This window comes from Mandrillus leucophaeus, unplaced genomic scaffold (assembly GCF_000951045.1).
Source record: "Mandrillus leucophaeus isolate KB7577 unplaced genomic scaffold, Mleu.le_1.0 Scaffold40, whole genome shotgun sequence".
Classification (NCBI taxonomy): domain Eukaryota; kingdom Metazoa; phylum Chordata; class Mammalia; order Primates; family Cercopithecidae; genus Mandrillus; species Mandrillus leucophaeus.
Window position 1 is genome coordinate 6,296,771 of NW_012104254.1, and position 19,973 is coordinate 6,316,743.

The following is a 19,973-nucleotide window of genomic DNA, read 5'->3' on the forward strand; positions in this document are numbered from 1 at the left end:
TTTTTTTTGAGACGGAGTCTCACTTAGTCTCCCAGGCTGGAGTGCAGTGGCGCGATCTCAGCTCACTGCACCCTCCACCTCTCAGGTTCAAGTGATTCTCCTGCCTCAGCCTTCTGAGTAGCTGGGATTACAGGCATGTGCCACCACACCAAGCTAATTTTTGTGTTTTTAGTAGAGACAGGGTTTCACCACGTTGGCCAGGCTGGTCTCGAACTCCTGACCTCAGGTGATCTGCCCACCTTGGCTGGGATCACAGGCATGAACCACTGCGCCCAACTGGCATATTTTTTTGAAATCTGGGGTTAGTTGAATCCATGGATGTGTAACCCATGGATACCAAGAGCCAATTCTATTAGCCAACCATTTAGTCTGAAAATAATGACATAAAAGTAAAGGAAAGATAGGGCAACCTATAGTTCTTTTTCCTTTTAGTCCTTCCTTACTGTCAGTAAGCTGAAGATAATGAATGTTGGTTAGAATGTGTGTGCATCAAGAAGCAAAATAAAAACAGTTGAATCCGTTTTGTGCAAAGTTCCCATTGCCCTAGTAAGAATGAAATATATACATATGTCCGAGCTAGGAAGTTCAAATTATGTAATTTGGGTGATTCTGCATGTAAGTTAATTGGTGTTATATTTGCATTTCAAACTGGTATTACACTACAGATAAACAAATTTATGCTAATAATTTAAAATTTGGGTTTTTCTTTACTTAGAACATTAAATGGCAAAGAACAAAATGTGGAGTTGAGATAGAGAAAACAGAAAAAGTTAATATTTTTTCCTCTGAGGAGAACAAGAGATACCATATTTTTATTTTGCACTGGGTCCCACAAATTATGTAGTTAGCCTTATCTGTACTGTTTGAACTTTGTATATATATGCCCTATTTTTGTATATTAAAAAATAGGTTTCTTTTTGCCTGCCCCACTCACTTCTTTAGTTTATGAACTTTATGCTACCTCTTACTTCAAATGATCACAGGTCTGATTATTAATTTCAAAAAACAATTCAAAAACTGATAAGATCCAGAGGGAACTGGCAACCAAAAGACAACAGGTGCCCAAATGAAGAAACACTTTTAATAAACAAAGGCAATATTTCATGCTATTATTCCTGCTCTCCTTTCCTTCTGTGGGTAAACACTGTCCCTGATTTATAGCTTTGGAACCATAGTCAGCAAAATGAAATTAAGCAAGAATTATATGCCAGATTAAAAAACCCAAACCCAATTTTATGAACTCAATATGTGGCAGCTGCACTGTCAACATAGATATTTATTCTCTCAAAGGCCATAGATGCAAGGTCATCTACCCCACAAGGGATGCTTGCCTTGATGAGTGCATACACATCAACACAGGAATTGTGGATCCGTAGAGGTTATTTACAGGGATAACGTCTTTGTAAGTTAGTAGAAAAAGAATTTCTCTTGTGGCATTTACTACCATGGTACCAATTTGATATCCCATAGTCTTAATAGAGACTAACACCTCTATTAAAATTGAAGAAGGTAACATTTTATATTTACTTATTTTGCTTTTAATATTATTAACCATATGTATTACTTTGAATTTCCAACAAATGTATTAGTTCTTAGTAACTAAAAATTCAATATAATTATACTGCAATGACTCTTACATACTTAGTTTTCTATTGGGCTGGGCGCGGTGGCTCACACCTGTAATTCCAACACGTTTTGAGGCTGAGGTGGGTAGATCACCTGAGATCAGGAGTTCGAGACCAGCCTGGCCAACATGGGGAAACCCCATCTCTACTAAAAATACAAAAATTAGCCAGGCATGATGGCAGGCACCTGTAATCCCAGCTACTCAGAAGGCTGAGGCGGGAGAATTGCTTGAACCTGGGAGGCGAAGGTTGCAGTGAGCCGAGATCGTACCACTGCACTTCAGACTGGGCAACAAGAGCAAAACTCCATCTCGGGGAGAAAAAAAAAAGTTTTCTATCTGAAACATAGTCACATTTTGTGAAAATATTCTCAGATTTAAAACATTGGACGGTGCCACCAGGGGTTCAAGGTGTTGGAGTTTAGTGAAATAATCAAGTAAATGGAACAAGTAAATGAAAACTCTGGCAGGTATGTTAGAGTCAATTTGTATGAAAATTTTGACTCAAAATGCCTTGACAGTTTCAGTAATTTTAAAAATTGATTTTTCTTTTTCAAGAGGTTGAGAAGAGCAGTCAAATATACATTTTGGAAGTCTTGCCCAACAACCTATTAAAGAGAATATTCTGCATAAAACATTCTACAGAGAAGCCCATAACAGTGGCTGCTTCTGGAAAAGAGATCTGGTGGTTGGGGCAGAGGAGGGTGAGAAGCATGCTTTTCGATATATACCCTGTTGTACTTTTGGAATTTTGTACCACATGTATGTATTACCTAGTTTCAATAAATTAAATAATTTCTTTAAAATACAAATAATAACAACAACAAATTAGCCAGGTGTGGTGGCACATGCCTATAGTCCTGGCTACATAGGAGGCTAAGGTGGGAGGATGTTTTGAATCCAGGAGGTCAAGGCTACAGCGAGGCACGATTGCACCACTGCACTCCAGCCTGGGTGACAGAGAGAGACTCTGTCTCAAATAAATAAATAAATAAACAAACAAACACAATTCTTGTTTTGTGTGATGGGTTGCGTTATGACTAATTTTTAAAAGTATCACTGTCTGAAGTTGTCTAGTTAGCTTTATAGGCCTTTTTCAATGTGGACAGTTTTGGGGAGAAATGCAACTGAGGATACAAAACCACACATCTGTGAAAAACTCCTGCGGTAGCTCAATCAGTTTGGAACTAGGTACAAAATGTCCAAATGATGTCAGCTATTTAAAAGGTCAATGAATCAACAAATTAGAAACATTTATTTTGAAATGGGCTTTGGTAGAACCTCTTTTGGCAAAGCATTTCTGTTTTGATCTCTGGAACTTAGCATTTTTCCCTAATAATTTCTTCTTCACTACAAAAAGAGTCAAAGCCTTAAAGCTTGATGACCAGTACTTTTCTATTTCCACTCTCACCAGCACAAATTCTACAAAGATATGTTACACTGGGAATAAATGTTCTCCCACATAAAGAAGAAATAAGCTACATAATCTGGTCTATATTCCTTTAATTCCACAGAAAATGATTCTTCATCTTTTGGTAGATAACAGACCCCTATCCAATTAGAATGAAAGCTAACAATATATTAATCATAATTTATATGTGTGCGTCCATTAATACATGGATTATATATGGAATATATATGGATAATATATGGAATATAAAAGTGCACACACATATAAAAATTTCAAAAATGTCAAAGCTGGTCCTTGAACTCCTCAAGGCTCAAGAATCCCAGGTGAAAAGCACGGTTGTGAATCATCCCTCTTTGCTGAGGCTCCACACGCAGACCTACCTGCCAGTGGACTAAATGAGTTATTACATTACTAACAGGCAAAAGGCTCACATTCGGCGTAAATGAGGGTACAAAGGGTCTTCAAGTGTAGTTGTACAATTATTTTTTATTTTTTATTTTTTGAGACAGAGTCTTGCTCTGTCACCCAGCCTCGACCTCCCAGGGCTTACGTGATCCTCCCAACCTCAGCCTCCCACAGCTACAGGCACATGCTACCATGCTGGGCTAATCTTTTGTGTGTGTTTCTTGTAGAGACGGGGTTTCACCATGTTGTCCAGGCTGATCTCAAACTCCTAGGCTCAAGAAATCTGCTCGCATCGCCCTCCCAAGGTGCTGGGATTACAGGAATGAGTCACCAAGCCTGGCTTTATACCTTTTTAAATAAGCGAATGCCTTTCAAGATGTTGTTCACAAAGTGGTGTACGTCCCTGAGAACAGGTGTATCTCTTACTAAATCCAATATCGGATCATTTTACTACATTATCCCATTTTTAAGTTCTGTGTGCTTTTAATGGGAATTGTATATAGTGAAAGTTATTATAGAGCTTTTTTTCCTTTTTTAGAATATTTGCATTTGGCAATTCTATAAACTTTAAACAAAGCTAAGCATAGGCAAAAAACACCCTCCAAACAGATAAACTAAAACTCACAACAAATAGCAAAGGCCTAAAAATGAAAACCCGTTTCATTAAAACTTATTGGTAAGAGCTTCAGTACTTACTCCACAACTTTTAAAGAGGTAGACACAGTATTGGACAGTGGAAAAGAGAAGGCAGTTATGGATGCACACACAAAAAAGAGAACTCGCTTCTCTAACTTCAGAAAAGATCACAATTCCACTGGATGGTTTCACTCAGACCAAAGCTTAAAGCACGTTTGGGGGAGGGCATGGCATAGAGGCAAAGGAAAGCAAAGGAGCAGAGCCTTCCACAATCAAATCTCTGGGATCTTCACAGACACCCAACAGCCAGAGGAGTGGAAGATTGACCATAAATCATGGTGCAAATATCCACAAAAGAAATCTCCCCAAAATTTTGTTACAGATCATAAAATAAGGTTTACATAGACGTTATAGGAAACAATTAGAGGCAAGATATGGATCTGTAAGAATATTTAATAAATTTCTGAAGCAAATGAGAGAAGCAACAAAAAATTTTTACAATGCCAATCAATTCATGCAGCCAACACCATTGGGTAAAACACATTATTACTTACATCATGTTATTTCCCAAATCCACTATAAATGAAGGTAAGATAATACCTTTATAAAACTAATTTTAATTTTTTAAATCATGAAATAGCCAGGTTGCTGGTGGATTTAATGAATTTTAAATGTATGTACATTAAATATTATGAAACATGAAAAGTAAACAGACCAAGATTAAATATGTGCAGAAATTCTAACAGAGCGTTAATGTCTCAATCATATAAAGCATTCACATAAATTGGTCAATAAATGCCAATGTATTTAATTCATAAGAATAACATGTCCCAAAAGAGGACATGTTACATTGGGTATTTATAATCGGTAAAAAAAAAAAATAGATAAGAAAATCTCAAGCATCCCAGTAATCAAAGAAACACACTTGCAGTAGCAATGCCTATTATATTGGACACACACAGAGCCAGTCACTAACCTATGATGGGTCAACTTAGAATTGTTCAAATTGACAATGGTGTGAAAGCAATAAGTATTCAGTAGAAACTATACTTCAAGTAGCCATACAACCATTCTGGTTTTCATTTTTAGTACAGTATTCAATGAATTATATGAGATGTTCAACACTTTATTATAAAATAGGCTTTGTGTTAGATGATTTGGCCAAGTGTAGGCTAATGTAGGTGTTCTGAGTACATTCAAGGTGGGATAGGCTAAACTATGGTGTTCAGTAGGTTAGGTGTATTAAATGCATTACTGACATGATATTTTCAACTTACAATGGGTTTATCTCGATGCATACCCATCATAAGTTGAGGAGCATCTGTATATATAATGGTCACACTGGCCAAGGCCAGAAGCAATAGGCATGCTCAAATACTGTTGGTGGCAGAATAACAGCTACTGAAAATAAATGTGATCATATTTATCAAGAGTCATAAAAGTTCTTATGTACTTCAAACTAGTGATTCTTCTCCCAGGAATTTATTGTAGGTAAGTAATTCTTACAGTATAGTCTGGGGATAGTTGAGAGCTCCCACGATTCCTAGGGGATCCATGAATTCAGAACTTCATTCATAGTAACAGTAAAATTATTACCTGTCTTCTTTACTCTCATTCTCTCATAGGCATACAGTGAAATTTCCCAGGAGCTACAAATTGTGAAAGACACCGTTGCTCAGACTATTAAGAGATGGTGGAATTTGGGGATGATCTTGCACTTTATTCTCACTCTTTCAATAACCATTCCACATAGGTAGCCTCTAATTACTAAAGTCTTGAACAAACCCCACAGATTCTGACTCTAAAGTACTGACTTCCATTATTACATAAATCTACCAGAAACTCTAATTTGGAAGTAGAATGTCTGTAGGAGTGAAGGACAAATTACACTAGGAAATTCAACACAGACTTGTAAGGAACAAACATATTATTCAATCATAACATCTTAGCACAGGGCAAGGACGCCAGCCAGGTGTATGCAGAAGTAAGCACAAAGGGGAATGGTGAATTATCAAAACCCATTGCTGAAGGGGTTCTCAGCTCTGGCTGTCCAGAGACTCATCTGAGGAGCTTTCAGAAGCTACTGATGAGGCTCCCTCTTCTAGAGATTTTGGCTTCAATAGTCTGTCAAAAGCCCTGGCATGGAAATCTTTTAAAAAGCTTCCCAGATACTTCTAATGTGAAACCGGTTTTAAGAACTACAACTATAAATTATGAAAGATACCAAAAAGTTCTTCTCCCCTTCCAAATAATATATTTTGATACAACATGAACTACTGCCCTATATTTTATTCTTTCCATTCACAGAATTTGTGGCTCACTCTTCTTTAATTTGCAAACCAAAAAGGGAGGAGGGGGACACTAGATTTTTCAACTCATAAGGCACGTAAGAATCAATCAACATGAATTTTGACCACTTCTGTCAGCAAGGCAGGATTTAGGTAGAGGTATCTCTATTTTACAATAAGTGGCCTAGGAAGCTGGAGAGCTTTGCAAAATGTCATCCAGCAAAGTTGGGTTAAATCAAGAATAGACCAGAATCTCAGGCCAGACCATTCAACCACATCAACAACCTTTGGATGGTTTGTCTTGCGTTTATTGGTTTGGGCTAGACAGCTCAAAACATTGAGGTCAGTGAGATCAAATAGGGGCAAGACTAGGAATTCGGAGAAGCCAACTTAGTGACAGGATTTCCTGCTGCTTCATCCTCTGTGTCAGACCCTCTGCCCCAGTGACTGTGCCCTAACCTCTCACAGCAGCCCAGAGACGACTCAGGAGTGGAATTTGGCCCCATGAGAGCAGGAAAGTCCCATGACCACAGGTTTTTCTACACATAAAGAGCTTAACAGTATCCCCCAGTCCACACCACGAGTTCCTTCTGAAAGTCTCAAGTTCTTAAAGCTTTCCCAGCTAGAACTGCCTTTGCCTGGGGGAACCCGTTAAACCCCAGAGCGGATTTCTCCAGATGATGGCTAAACAACAAAAAACAAACCCAGACATTTGGAAACACAACACATGACAGGCTGAGTTCTCACCACGCCTGCCCAGGGGCCCAGCAAAGGAGAAGAACCCAGAGTGCCACACAACACAACCACAGAGTGAAGAAGCCCAGCCCCTTTTCTGTGGGCTCACTCCCTCGGGACAAGCCTGCCTCAAATGCTATCATTTGGTTAACTGTCCCCAATCCTTTAGGGATGCTGAAAAACAGCCTTGCTACCCACATAAGAATTCAGAAGCAGATCTCTTTGTCCTTGGATGAAATGAGGCCCTTGGTGGAAATGGATCTCTTCTTGCTCTGCCCCTGTCCTTTAGCACGCTGGATCTTTCTTAAGAGTATTTTTCAGTTTGTCTCGTATTTGTGTCTATGATTGTCTTCTCCACTAGATTGTAAACCACAGAAAGGCAAACATGGTGCATTTTGCACCTCCACCTGGTGGAAACAAGTATGTTTGCTGAATATGACAGAAGCTTCTTAGAGATTAAATGTTTAATGTGGCATCAATTACTGTTGAGGTGAGTGGCTACTGAGAAGGGCAGGCTGCTCAGTAGCTTAGCTGAGTGAGTGAGGGGGCCCAGTGTAAGAGAATAGTGCAGGGGAGAGAGTAGGGGTGAGGTGTCAACAGAGTCCTGGCTAGTGCACAGCCAAGGGAAACATTTCAGAAACTCTTTTAACAGCAGCTCCTCAAAGATGTGAGTGTTCACTCTACACTCCTGAAATGAATACCCAAAGTAGCGCCAGCTCAGAGAAAGCAGCTACTGGTTATAGCACTCTGCCGGCAGGCCCACCGTACAGCACATGGGCATTCCTAGCATTTGCCAGCCAAGCCTTGATCTGCTCAGACTCCCTGATCATCTTCTGAGAAATAGTGAAATCATTGCTTGGGGAGCAGGTAGAACTCTCAGTTATCAATAATGTAACAGAATGCCCATAAACACCAAGGACTTCATTGAGTCTGAGAGCTACAGGCAAAATACCTTCCAGGGGCCTGGAGGGTGAAACACCATCACCCACAATCTGTTTCCTTGAACAAAATTCATTTTTAATATGTGTCATTCAAATATGTCACTAGACAAATACATGTATGTAATTTTGCTGTGATAAATGTTACTCTGCCTAGTTATCAACAACTACCTTTATTTATCTTCTAGAAACATATTTAAGATCATCAGGCTAAATAAACACGCTTCACTAACAGAAAGATGAGCCACCACTCACCCCCTGGCCCCACACACACCACAAACAAAGATAAAATCAAATTATGTCCCTGCCATGGTACATATTTGGGTCTGGTGGAACATAATTAGAAAAGCCAGAGATGTTTTTGAGCATAATTCCAAAATGCAAACAGTAACATGTAGTGTTTCCCCACTCTCCCACCCTTCACTAAAAAATAAAAAGATCCATTCTGACCTTGTAGAGCATACGTCCTTCTTTTTCTGTCTCTCAAAGGTCTCAGACATCCAGTGAATATCTATCCTTTATTTGATCAGCAAAATGTACCTTCATTGCCGTTCATTCCCTGTTCGTGTCTACCACTGAGTGGATCTCAGTCCACAGAGAGGAAACCGGTGCTGATGGTTCTCCAGGAAAGCTCAGGCAGTCTAAGGCAATAAGAAAACACTTCCTTTTTTTTTTTTTTTTAACTTTAGTTAGCTCCTAATAACTTCACTCCCTTCCTTTCTGGATTTGAATCATTTTGCCACTCCATGGAAAAGCTTGAAGACACAGGAATGAGACCCTGGTGCAGACATAAGTCCAAGTCATCGGAGCAGGCTTCCGCTTGGTTTAAAAGAATCAGAACTGTGAGGAGAAAGACTAGAGAACCAGCCAACAGGATGTGTGTGGCTGGAGTTCCTGGCATGAAGTCTTGGCTTTCATGTTTATTTTTAGATATATTTTTCTTAGTCCTTTGATGCAAATTTCTGGCCTGAGAAGTAACCCTACAGTACAAGCTCCAAAGTTGCCAAAAGTAAGCTCGGGCTCCTGACTTGGGAGAATACAGGCCCCTTGGCTTTGAGGCTCTGGTTTCTCCCGATGAGGGTATGGGTCTCAGTCCCTGTGCATTATCAGGCAGGCAAGGGGCTGCCTTGTCTGCAGGTGGGCCACGCAGTCCTAACTCAATACCCAAGCCCATTAAATATAAACCTGGAAAGCCTACCATTAATGCAAAAGTGAAACAACCTGAAATCGTTGGTATGGTGGATAAAGCCATACAATTTACCTGAGAACTTCTGGGATATCTGTGTTCTGAGATATTAATTTTTAAGTATTTGGCTTTCATTTTTCTGACAGCTACAGACAGATAGAAACATCAAGCCTATTGGAACAAGAGCAGGTGCCTCTGGAAGGTATATTATTCTAACAGCGTTTTTAAAGCACCTTAGCAAAGGCTAAGCTGCTGTTGCTTCAAACAATCCTTATTCTCACTGTGGCTTGAAAGATTATTAATGGAAAAGGGATTTTCCCCTATTTACTCTAAAAAAAGTCAGTAAATAGAAGTAACTAAAAAGCTTTTTGGTTCCACAACTGTCAACATATCTGATAGAATCTTACAGAAAAATAAACATTCTGAAAATTAGGGAATAGAGACAGTCATAAACATATTTCTTCAACAGCATTCATTATTCTGATTAATATCCCTATTTACTAATGGCTTTTCTTAAGACAGAAATGTTAACTTTCTTATTTTTACCACTCAGTTTTGTATCTCATAAAGCATGAAATACATTTTCAGTCAGTTAACAATGTTTACTGAGGCCACAGACACATTTGAGGAGTAAATCTGATGTGCCAATCATTATATCCAAGCAACAGCTCTCCATGACACATTTTGCCCTGGTTGGAATAAAATCACAATAGTATGTCAAGAGGCTTCCAGATAACAATCACAGCTAAGAAATCACTTTTATTGTGACAAGAGTCAGACTACAAATTTAAAACATTGCTTTTATTTTTAATGGCTCTGTAATTTTATTATTGTCTTTAATTTTTAAGAACATACTTATAAATATGTGTTATTATTTTGAATATGCTCAAACATGGCTCACGGTAACAGGGAAATTTTTCCAGAATGGTGTTCATGCAATTGAACTACAGGTAAACAGGTGGTAAACACAAGTTCAAGGGCCTCTCAGAAGCATTTTTTATGGATTTAACCAAGAGCACCTCTCTAATCTACTTTCCTGAACACAGTGGACTTATCACCTCATTCAATTTCATGTATTTGAAATATTCCATGTAAAGATATCAAAACATGCCACAAACCTGAAATCATCCTCATACAAACACAACATCAGACAGAAAGCCAAGAAGAAAACCCAACAAAACCCTCACTGGTTTGTTCTAGCCATTGGAAACCCTCTTATACTCTCTGCGCTGAACAGAAATTCATGGACTTGGATAATAGATCAGTTTTGTATTTATTCCAAGAGCTACTATCAATCATAAAATACCTATAATCTTAGATCAACTATTAATATAATAACTGCTCTAAGCTCCCAAACTTACAGTTAACTGCTTTGCCATTTAACTTCCTTACTGAGGGTAGAAAATGCCACTAGTGTCAAAGAGTTTAAATGTAAATTATAATTGTCTTAAGAACTAAAAATGGTATTCTAAGACTTTTAAATCCATTTTCTTCTGTATGTAATTCAGAAACATACTGTCTCCAATATTTATCTCTCTCCATCTCTGGCTCCTTCCTGAAATGTTGCTGGAAAATGAGATATTTTATACCCCGGTTAATATTTTTTATTTAGTTCTAACATTAAAGCAGTGTAAATGGAGAGAGGCATTATTTACCAAATCTGAATAAACTTAACATAATTCATTCAAGCTAAGAAAATATGACCTGACTTTAAGATAGAGCAACCCAGCACCCTCAGATCTGACCAAAATTGGCAATTGAAACAGGGAAAGGGAGAAGGAAACCAGGTCATTTTCATTAGGAAAGATGTAGGGTACAAAAGAAAAAAAAGTGCCAAGCTGCTACCTCAGTTATATCTTAGGGAATATTTATTTATTTGATAGATTTATAGAGACCATTGAGGAAATGCTTCTGATCACATTTATGATGATGATTTTTTAAAAATACTCTGAGTGTTGCCTATTTGACTTACAGCAGAATAGACAATATAAAGCAAGAGGTATTGGGGATGGAATAGACAATATAAAGCAAGAGGTATTGGGGATGGTTCTCTGAGGGCGCACCTGAGGAAGCCTAGGAAACTTGCCCTTGACCTGGAAAAGAAAAGGAATTCCCTAGCTTTGTGCTACCATTAAAGTCCCAAGTGCAAGATATAAAGTAGAGTATTTGCTCAGTCTATTAAAGGACTACTTTTTGACTGTGCTACCTGTTAGTGATTAGGGACCATAATTTTCAGTTAGAAGCAACTCAGAATCCTAATGGGAGTGTTCTAGCCTGCAGCCCCTATAAGTGACAGTAAAAGTACCTACAAGGAAACAAAGCCCAACATAAGAGTGCCTGCCATGAAATGAGCTCACCAGGACATTCCTCAAAAGCAAACACTCAACTGAGATGAACATGCAAATTTAGACACAGGGCCTCTGATTCAGAGGCCTCTGATTCTCTAATTTTTACTATTTGGAACCTGTCACCGAACACTGAACTCTGAGCACCTTACCTCCCTGATGGTGGAGGCCTTATCCAGTTGACCTTGCTGCTGCTTTCTTTTTATGTCTGCATGATATACATTTTAGTGAGTTTTTTTTCTCTTTTTAAAAAAATTTCAATAGGCTTTTGGGGAATGGGTGGCATTTGGTTACATGAATAAGTTTTTTAGTGGTGACTTCTGAGATTTTTGTGCATCCATCACCTGAGCAGTGTACTCTGTACCCAGTGGTAGTCTTTTATCCCTCACCCCTCTCTCCCCTTTCCCCCAAGTCCCCAAAGCCTACTGTGTCATTCTTATGCCTTTGCATCCTCATAGCTTAGCTCCCATGTATGAGTGAGAACGTATGATGTTTGGTATCCTATTCCTGAGTTACTTCACTTAGGATAATGGTCTCTATTTCCACCCAGATTGCTACGAATGCTATGATTTTGTTACTTTTTATGGCTGAGTAGTATTCCATTATATATATATATCTCACAATTTCTTTATCCGCTCATTGACTGATGGGCATTTGAGCTGGTTCCATATTTTTGGAATTGTAAATTGTGCTGCTACAAACATGCATGTGCAAGTATCTTTTTTGTAAAATGACTTCTTTTCCTCTGGGTAGATACCCAGAGTTGGGATCGCTGGATCAAATAGTATTTCTATTTTTGTTTGTTAAGGAATCTCCACACTGTTTTCCATAGTGGTTGTACTAGTTTACATTCCCACCATCTGATGCCTTCTGTCTGTGCTCTTACATTTCAGTGATGACTCAGGAGTCGGCCTGAATCCTGAATACGTAATTCTTCCCCCCTGTATGGTTCTTCCCCTTTGATATTCGGGTGATCTAGATGACTTAGGCTTCTGCTGACAGTATGAGCTTGGGTTTAAATTTTGCTAACAGATACCAGCACAGGATGGATTTTACCAGAACAAGGATGGATTAATTTTACTAACCCTATTATCTGACATATCAAAGAACAGGCGTTCTGGTTATCAAATATTTTGCAAGCATATTAGCGCTATATATGCCATGTATAGATCACCGATATTCCAATCATGCACCTAAAGTTATTTAATGATATATTATGCTCTGAGATTCTATGATTTTTATTTTCTGTCTGCTCTAAGTGGAACAGAAGCCCCTACCCTGAGAGCAGAAGCATACAGATTTGTATGTATCTATAAACATACAAACATCTGAGTATACCCACATACATACATATACATGTACCTAACACATGGGAGATACTCTGTATATTATGAATAAACGAATAGACAATAAACAGAATTCAATCATTTTTATTCAGAAGGTACTTTAGAGTTGTATAATTTTTTAGGATTATCATGTACTGTATGTGCACAAGTGTGCCCGTTAATGAAGTCCTGGTTAACAGATTGCTAGATAATGGGGTTTACTGCATTTTCACTTTAGACAATTAAAACATTGATTGAGCATCTAATTCACACTCTACACTTAGTTGCATGAACAGGCAAATAAAATGAAACATCTGACTAATCTCTTACTCACTATGCGATTTCAGTCCCCACCCTGTAAAAGAGGTTAGACTAAAACCTATCTGCTCTTATCAACTCCAAATGTCTCTCTGAATGTTGTCCCCAGTACACTTAAGCCAATGGCAAGGGAGATCACAAATCATGCTCTGAGGTTACAGGTGAAGAGGTGGACCCACTGAACTGCAAAACAGGTGGCAAGGTTTTAGATAGCAAGGTATCTAAATGTCCATATCAATGTCCCTATTAAATATTTTTCCTCTAAGGGAAAGATCTGTAGAAAACAGTCCTAAAATGTACTCTGATACAACCTAACCAAGGGATCAAACTTAGCATCAACAGAGAAACCAGACATTATAATCCTCCTGATGTCCTTAGCATCACTTTTCACATTTTCTTGCCCAAAACGTTTGACTTGATCTAATCAAACCTTTAGCCTAATTTCCATTTATAGGAAACCCTGGGATAGAAGTGCAAAAAAAGATACCATGAGAAAAACAAGCAGACAGATCTTGAATTTGGGAGAAACTGACCTGGCCTTTTTAACAAGTCAATGCCATGATGGGGCAGGGGGAAAGTAAGAGAGAAAAGGAGAGGTGGGGGAGAGAGAGAGAGAGAGACTTAGATATAACAATCAAATGTAAGACATGGCTCTTTATTGGAGACTGGTTTGAAACAAAGCTATAAAAGATATTTATGAGATGATTAAGGACATTTGAAATACAGACTGGGTATTAGATAATATTAGGATATTATTAGTTTTATAGGTGAGATAATGGCATTAGGGTATGTAACAGGATATTCTAAGTTTTTTGAGATATATACTGAATATTTAGGGAGAAATGTTATATGTCTATCATTTACAATAAAGTAGTTTACCAAAAAAAAAAAAAAAAAAAAACAAGCAAAGCCGAAGCCAATATGGCTCTGCATTAACAACTGCTGAATTTGGTGTGGGTGAATGGATGTTCATTGTACTATTCTTTTTGATTTTCTGTCTGTTTGAAATTTTTTTTAATAATAAGTTTGTTTTAATGTTCACAGGTAGCAACCTCTTAGAAGCTTCCTTCTCAGCACTAAGGGCTCCTAATTAAAATAAATTTTTAAAATATTTCCGCAAACCATCCTCTCTCGGCAATTTGAGTAAGTCATCACAGACAAAAGTGGTTATAATGACACACATCACAGTTAGAAATCATTTTTGTTCTGAAAACCAGTTTTCCAAACTCCCCTTTTGAGAAAGACTTTTCAGTTTACCTTTTAAAATGAAAGATCCAAAAAGTGGCTTATTTGCCTCAAGCTTCGTCCCTTTTAATTGACAGAAAATCTCTCCACATACACCTCATGCAAACCTACTTTCGATTTTCCTTCCTAAAACTAGCTTTTGTCTCTGAACTTTACAGAACGGTTGGAGCTCTTTAATATTTTCTAAGAGAAATATTTCAAACAAGTAACCTCACAATTTATTCACTACTGCCAAGAATAAAAGTAACAGGTTTCACCACCAAGGCCTTCCAAGGCTTTGCATGACTTTTAAGGCAAAGCATCACTCATTCACCTGCAGGTTGGCTCCCTTAATGCATCTGCCATTTGTTTGGCTCTGGAGGAAACTATTTGATTACACAAAATTCTTTTTAGATCAGGTTTAAAATCTTAGCCACACTGGGACCAGTGGCGAAGCCTGCAGCTTGATGGGTTAACACTTGGACATACTGAGCTAAGGACAAAGACAAGGAGCAGGTTAAAATCAGAAGCTTAAAGAACTGAAAAGAACAAGTCTAAAAGATGCAAGGCTTAGCTGGGCCTTTATAAGTGCTCTATTTGCCATGACTGCATATAAGATGATTTATTCCTCATACTTCTTGTAAATTAGTGCAATACTTTAAGGGGCTCTGGTAAGCATCGGTAGATGCAAAAGCTACTAGGACCAGTTGCATCCATCCACTGCTGTGCCACCTATGCATTTTGAAGTTGGCAAGTAACCAGACATCTTTATGTACCTCCATTTTTCATATCTTATTATAGGGCACATCATTTTTAAAAGCATTTAAATGAAGCAGATGTTAACCCCATTCATTCCACTTTCCCAGGGAACATGTCAATGATGATTTTTAAAATGCAAAAGAAAATGTCAAAGTATTTTGTTCCCTGGTTAAGAATACATCTGTGGAAAAGGAGGGAGAAAATACATAAAACACTCTATGGTCATTCAAGAAATAATTATAAGGTATGTCAAACTACAGAAAATTGAGCAAGCACTAAATTAAACAAAAAAAAAAGGATGTCTTGTGTCAAAATGGCTTTTTCACTCACTCATTTCAAAAACAAGTTTTGAAAATTAAATTCCATCTACCAGCTCAGAACAGAACACATTAAGGCTTGACTGTAATGCCATTATCCATGTGGCAGCTCCCTTTCTTTTCTGAAACTGCATTAATTGACAAAGAAGCCTTAGGGCTCACCTCCCATAGTGCCTTGAAGTCCTTCTGCTCAATGCGGAGCAGTTCACTGCTCTCCCTGGTAACGATGGTTGCATGGCGGGGTGTGTTGTCCAGAATGGACTCTCCAAAGGCCGTCCCAATTCCCAGGGTACAGATGGTCACGGCATCCTAAGGATCCCAAAAAACTAGTCATTAGAAAATTAAACATGTAATGGATAGGTGTTTTCTTTCCTTTAACTGAAGTATAATTTGTCCAAAGTAAAACATCCAATTTAATCGTATAGTCCAACAAGTCTTGACAAATATATATACCGGTATAATTACCACACAGATCAAGACAGAATATTTCTATCAACCCCAAAAGTCCCCTCGTGCCCCTTTCCAGGCAAGACCCTCAGACCACTTGTTCTGATTTCTGCCATGAAAAGATTTTGCCTGTTTTAGAACTTCATGAAAAAGAAGTCAGACGATATTCTCCTGTTTGTGCCTGGTTTCTTTTTCACTCAACATAATGTCTGTAAGATTCATCCATGTTGGTGCATGGATCCATAAGTTCTTCCTTTTATTCATGAGTAGTTTCCCATAACGTAGGTGTGCTTCAATTTGCTTATCATCCTCCTACTGGTGGACATTTGGGTTGTTTCTACTTTGAGGATATTATGAATAAAGCTGCCAGCAGGAATCTTACCCTTTTATACAACTACTATCTGTTTTCAGAAAAGAGGAGAAATCTATTGAAGCTGAGCTCGGTTGTTGTTTTTTTTTTAAGTTAGAGAGTGCAGTTACAATATTTCAATATGAAACTGGCACTGTCTGTCTTGACAAGATGAGGAAGCTGAGGGTCACAGTGCTGGATCTACACAGCCCCAGTTCACACAGTTGATAAGCAGTGGCCGGATTCTAACCAAATCTGACGATAAGATTATAAGATTTTTGTATCATGCTGCCTCCTGCAGCCACAGCAGAGTAAAAACAGCATCCGATGAAGTACAGTGTGACTAGTTTATAAAATGTCATGAATTGATGATTAAAAAGTTTCTTAAGGTGTACCAAAAAAAGTAATTTCCTCTCTGCATGCAACACTGGTGATAACGTTTGGATTTAATCCTAACTAGTTTTAAATAATGCAAATAGCCACTAAAATCACCTGGACATTAATTTTGTAAGGCATTATAAACTAAGGGAGACACACAAGGGTAATCCTCTGAGTTAGAAAGCCCAGTTTTCCTTTCATGCATCTAATATACGATAATAGGCAAATGTTATTAAGATCAAGTTAGTGACTCTGTAACCACATTACTAAGACAAATGCCCGTAAGAATTCAGTTCCTTCAACCATAGCAAATTGCTTCTGAACAGATATTACCATATAAAATTACGTTTGGGAAAATAAAATCAATAATATCTCAGAAAAGAACAAAAGATCAGGGAAGAAGTTAAGAAAAGCCTGCTAATAAATTTTCCAGAAAGGCAACTGCAAACAAATTCACTCAGGAAAATATCCCCAGAACTGAAATATCAGTAGTCAATGAGTTAGGTTTTTCTGAGCAATTTTTAAATGCTAGTAAACACACAAGATAGCTTATGATAAATCACAGACTTTCACAATTCTCTGGAATAGCAGGTTCCCTGAAGTTCCCACTAGCCTATTTCATTTTTCTATCGCCTGAACCCTTCGGAAAGAATTCTTTTGCCTACTTTGTACTTTCCAGCATGTCTTAAAAACTTGAAATGGACCCTAAGTAATACCACTAACATCATCCACATATTTTACATACATTTGGTTATTTGCGAAGTATAATGCAAAAGAACTAGGAATCTCTCAGTTATTCCTGAGCTAGTTGTACAGTTTATGGATTAATCAGTCTTCTTTCTCACCTCCCATCCCCAACACGAGTAGTTTGTCACCAAACAGTACAGAAAGAAATACAGAGGCTGGGAGACACAGGTGAGCCTGTCTTTCGCCAATAATCAACTCTTGTAATAAAGATGTAAGATTGGATTTGTTCTTGGATTTTCCCAGGAGATTTCGATCTGACTCATGCTTTATCACATACAACAAAATTTCATCACGGCAGTTCTGCCAACTGTACTCCTCATTGTATTTCTGTGTCAGGACCGCCTCTGTAAGTGGAAAACCACGCCAGTGAGTACCCAGCTGTAGTCATCGGCTCAAGCACTCTGGGCTCGTTTCAGGAATCAATTCTTCTACCAGAATTAAGTGTGGAATCAGCCCTTTCTAGATCTTCTCTTTCACACTGGGTCCACTCAAATTTAAGGACAAGGAGTCACAAATTATAAGATATGATCTTAAAAGTATGACTGGAAAACCTCACCTGAAAGGAGTATACTTTACAAGTTCAAACTTTACTTTCAGCAGATTTGGAGTATTTTTTAGGACAAATTTACTTAGAAATCTGAATGAATTTGGGAGGTATGGTTGGGCACTGGGATAACTGGGCACAGAGAAATAGAAGGTGCCAAGAAGAACATTTTCACCCTAAAGACTATTCACTATCTTTACAGTCTATGGGTGCTAGCCCTTATTTACATTTAAATCACGGGCAGGGCCTTGCAATGTGCCGAGACAGTAATTTTCAAATAAAGAAATTGACATCCAAATGTTCTCTCACTTAGCAGTACCAATACATGTTGCTCAGCATGTATGCTGAAAGGCAGGGTAAGAGTGGACAGAATGAATGTGAGTGGGTATAGAAGCAGCACTCTTAGATGTCAACACTAACATCTGACCAGATCTCCATGGGTCAGGATTCCAAGTCTGAAACCCTATAGATGGGCTTAATGCCTGCCTTTGCCTGCTGCTGAAAGTGTCTGTTTCTGGATGTAACATAACCATTTCTTTTATGCTTACACATACTGCTCATGTCTCAACACTTATTTAATAGGGACTATTCAAAAGAACACTTTTATTAATTTTCTGCTCATTTGCAGATTAATATTCAGTGATGCCATCTGAAAGAAGATGTTTACAGTAACACAGAGACTGAAGAAAGCAATCAGCACCTATGCAGGGAACATGAAATGATAACAGTGAAAGAATGTCCTATTTTGTGGTAAGACGGCAATTTGTTTTGAGAACTTTCAAAAGGGAAGTGAAGATTTAAAAACCTGACTTCAGTATGCGATGGTGGTTTAGCAGATGCTGCTGGAGCCCTGCCAGATTCCCCACTCACCCCTGAGGTCATCTGTAGCTTTCTGGATGGCTCTGTGCAGTGTGCCACTTCGAGCATCTGCACCCTCGCTCTGCCTGAGGGCAGAGTGCTGGGCAGTTAATGCCTTTAAGGGGCAATCATTGCCATGAGAGTGGTAGGACATGAGAGTGGGAAGATAAACACCCCAGCTTCCTTGCCCTTCACAGTCTCTCAGCGGGCCTCCTGAAGGAGTGAGCCCAGTTGCCTAGAGTGGAAACGCTCTTATTAGAACACTTTGATTGGCTTTCCTTTCTTCTTTGTCTCACTTTCCCACTCTGTTATCATACTTCCCAAGATCATCTCCAAAAAACCACTAGTAGCCAAATCCTTTTCTCCAGGTCTGCTTCTGGGGAAACCCAAAACACAGGGGTGGGTGAGCCAAGATGGCTGTGGGTCCTAAATTGCACTGAGACCTCTGGTGAGGTACCGGACCAAACCAGCATTCCCAAAGAGACTTCTGTAATAAGGACAGAGGCCAAAGTGTCACTTACCACTTGCATCAGACACACCGTAAGTGCAGTATGTTTTGGGTGACATATGGCAAGACTTCATTCTGTTAGGAAAACATACTGGGTTACCTGAGATCAATTCTACTAGATAACAAGGGCTGATGGGAACACACACACAAAATTGCCTCTGGCATATCACCGACATGCCATCTGGCTTTTTCCTCCAATCTGATCCAGCTATCTCATCTCTCAGTCCACTGGATCACTCCTTTTCCTCCTTCTAAAACACAGACGTCCTTACTTAATCATCCACCCACTCTTAGTCCCACTGTGCAGCAGCGTGCATGCTGATCTGTATGTGTGTGAGCGAGGACTGGGCTACACACTGGCCAAGTGTCTCAATGACGATGTCTCATTTGTTCCTCACAACAGGTGAATGAGATAATGTATTTAAACTGCTTTGCATAGTGCCTGACTCCAAACACATGCTTAATAAATTGTGGACACTCATACTAACACAATCCAACAATATCAATAGTACTATTGCTATTTTATAAGTTAAGCAAATCAGGCTCAAGGATATTCAGTGACTTGCCCAAGATGATGGCTAGTAAGTAGAAGAGCTGAGACTAGAACCTAGTCAGTCTAATGATCTACCCA

At 38.7% G+C, this 19,973-nt stretch overlaps 1 protein-coding gene across 2 annotated transcripts in view; it reads right to left on the bottom strand.

Moving 5' to 3' along the window:
• Positions 1-19,973, bottom strand: part of RAPGEF4 (Rap guanine nucleotide exchange factor (GEF) 4) — a 308,011-nt gene that overhangs the window by 215,776 nt on the left and 72,262 nt on the right. Inside the window, exon 4 of one of the 2 annotated variants that reach the window (XM_011991906.1) lies at positions 15,674-15,820. Coding sequence is in view for 1 of the 2 variants with exons in the window: in XM_011991905.1 (XP_011847295.1) it covers positions 8,488-8,499 (12 nt within the window). In the remaining variant the exon portion in view is untranslated. Of the gene's footprint in view, positions 1-8,487; positions 8,870-15,673; positions 15,821-19,973 lie in introns of those variants that run through there. The other variant, XM_011991905.1, reaches the window with a different exon arrangement.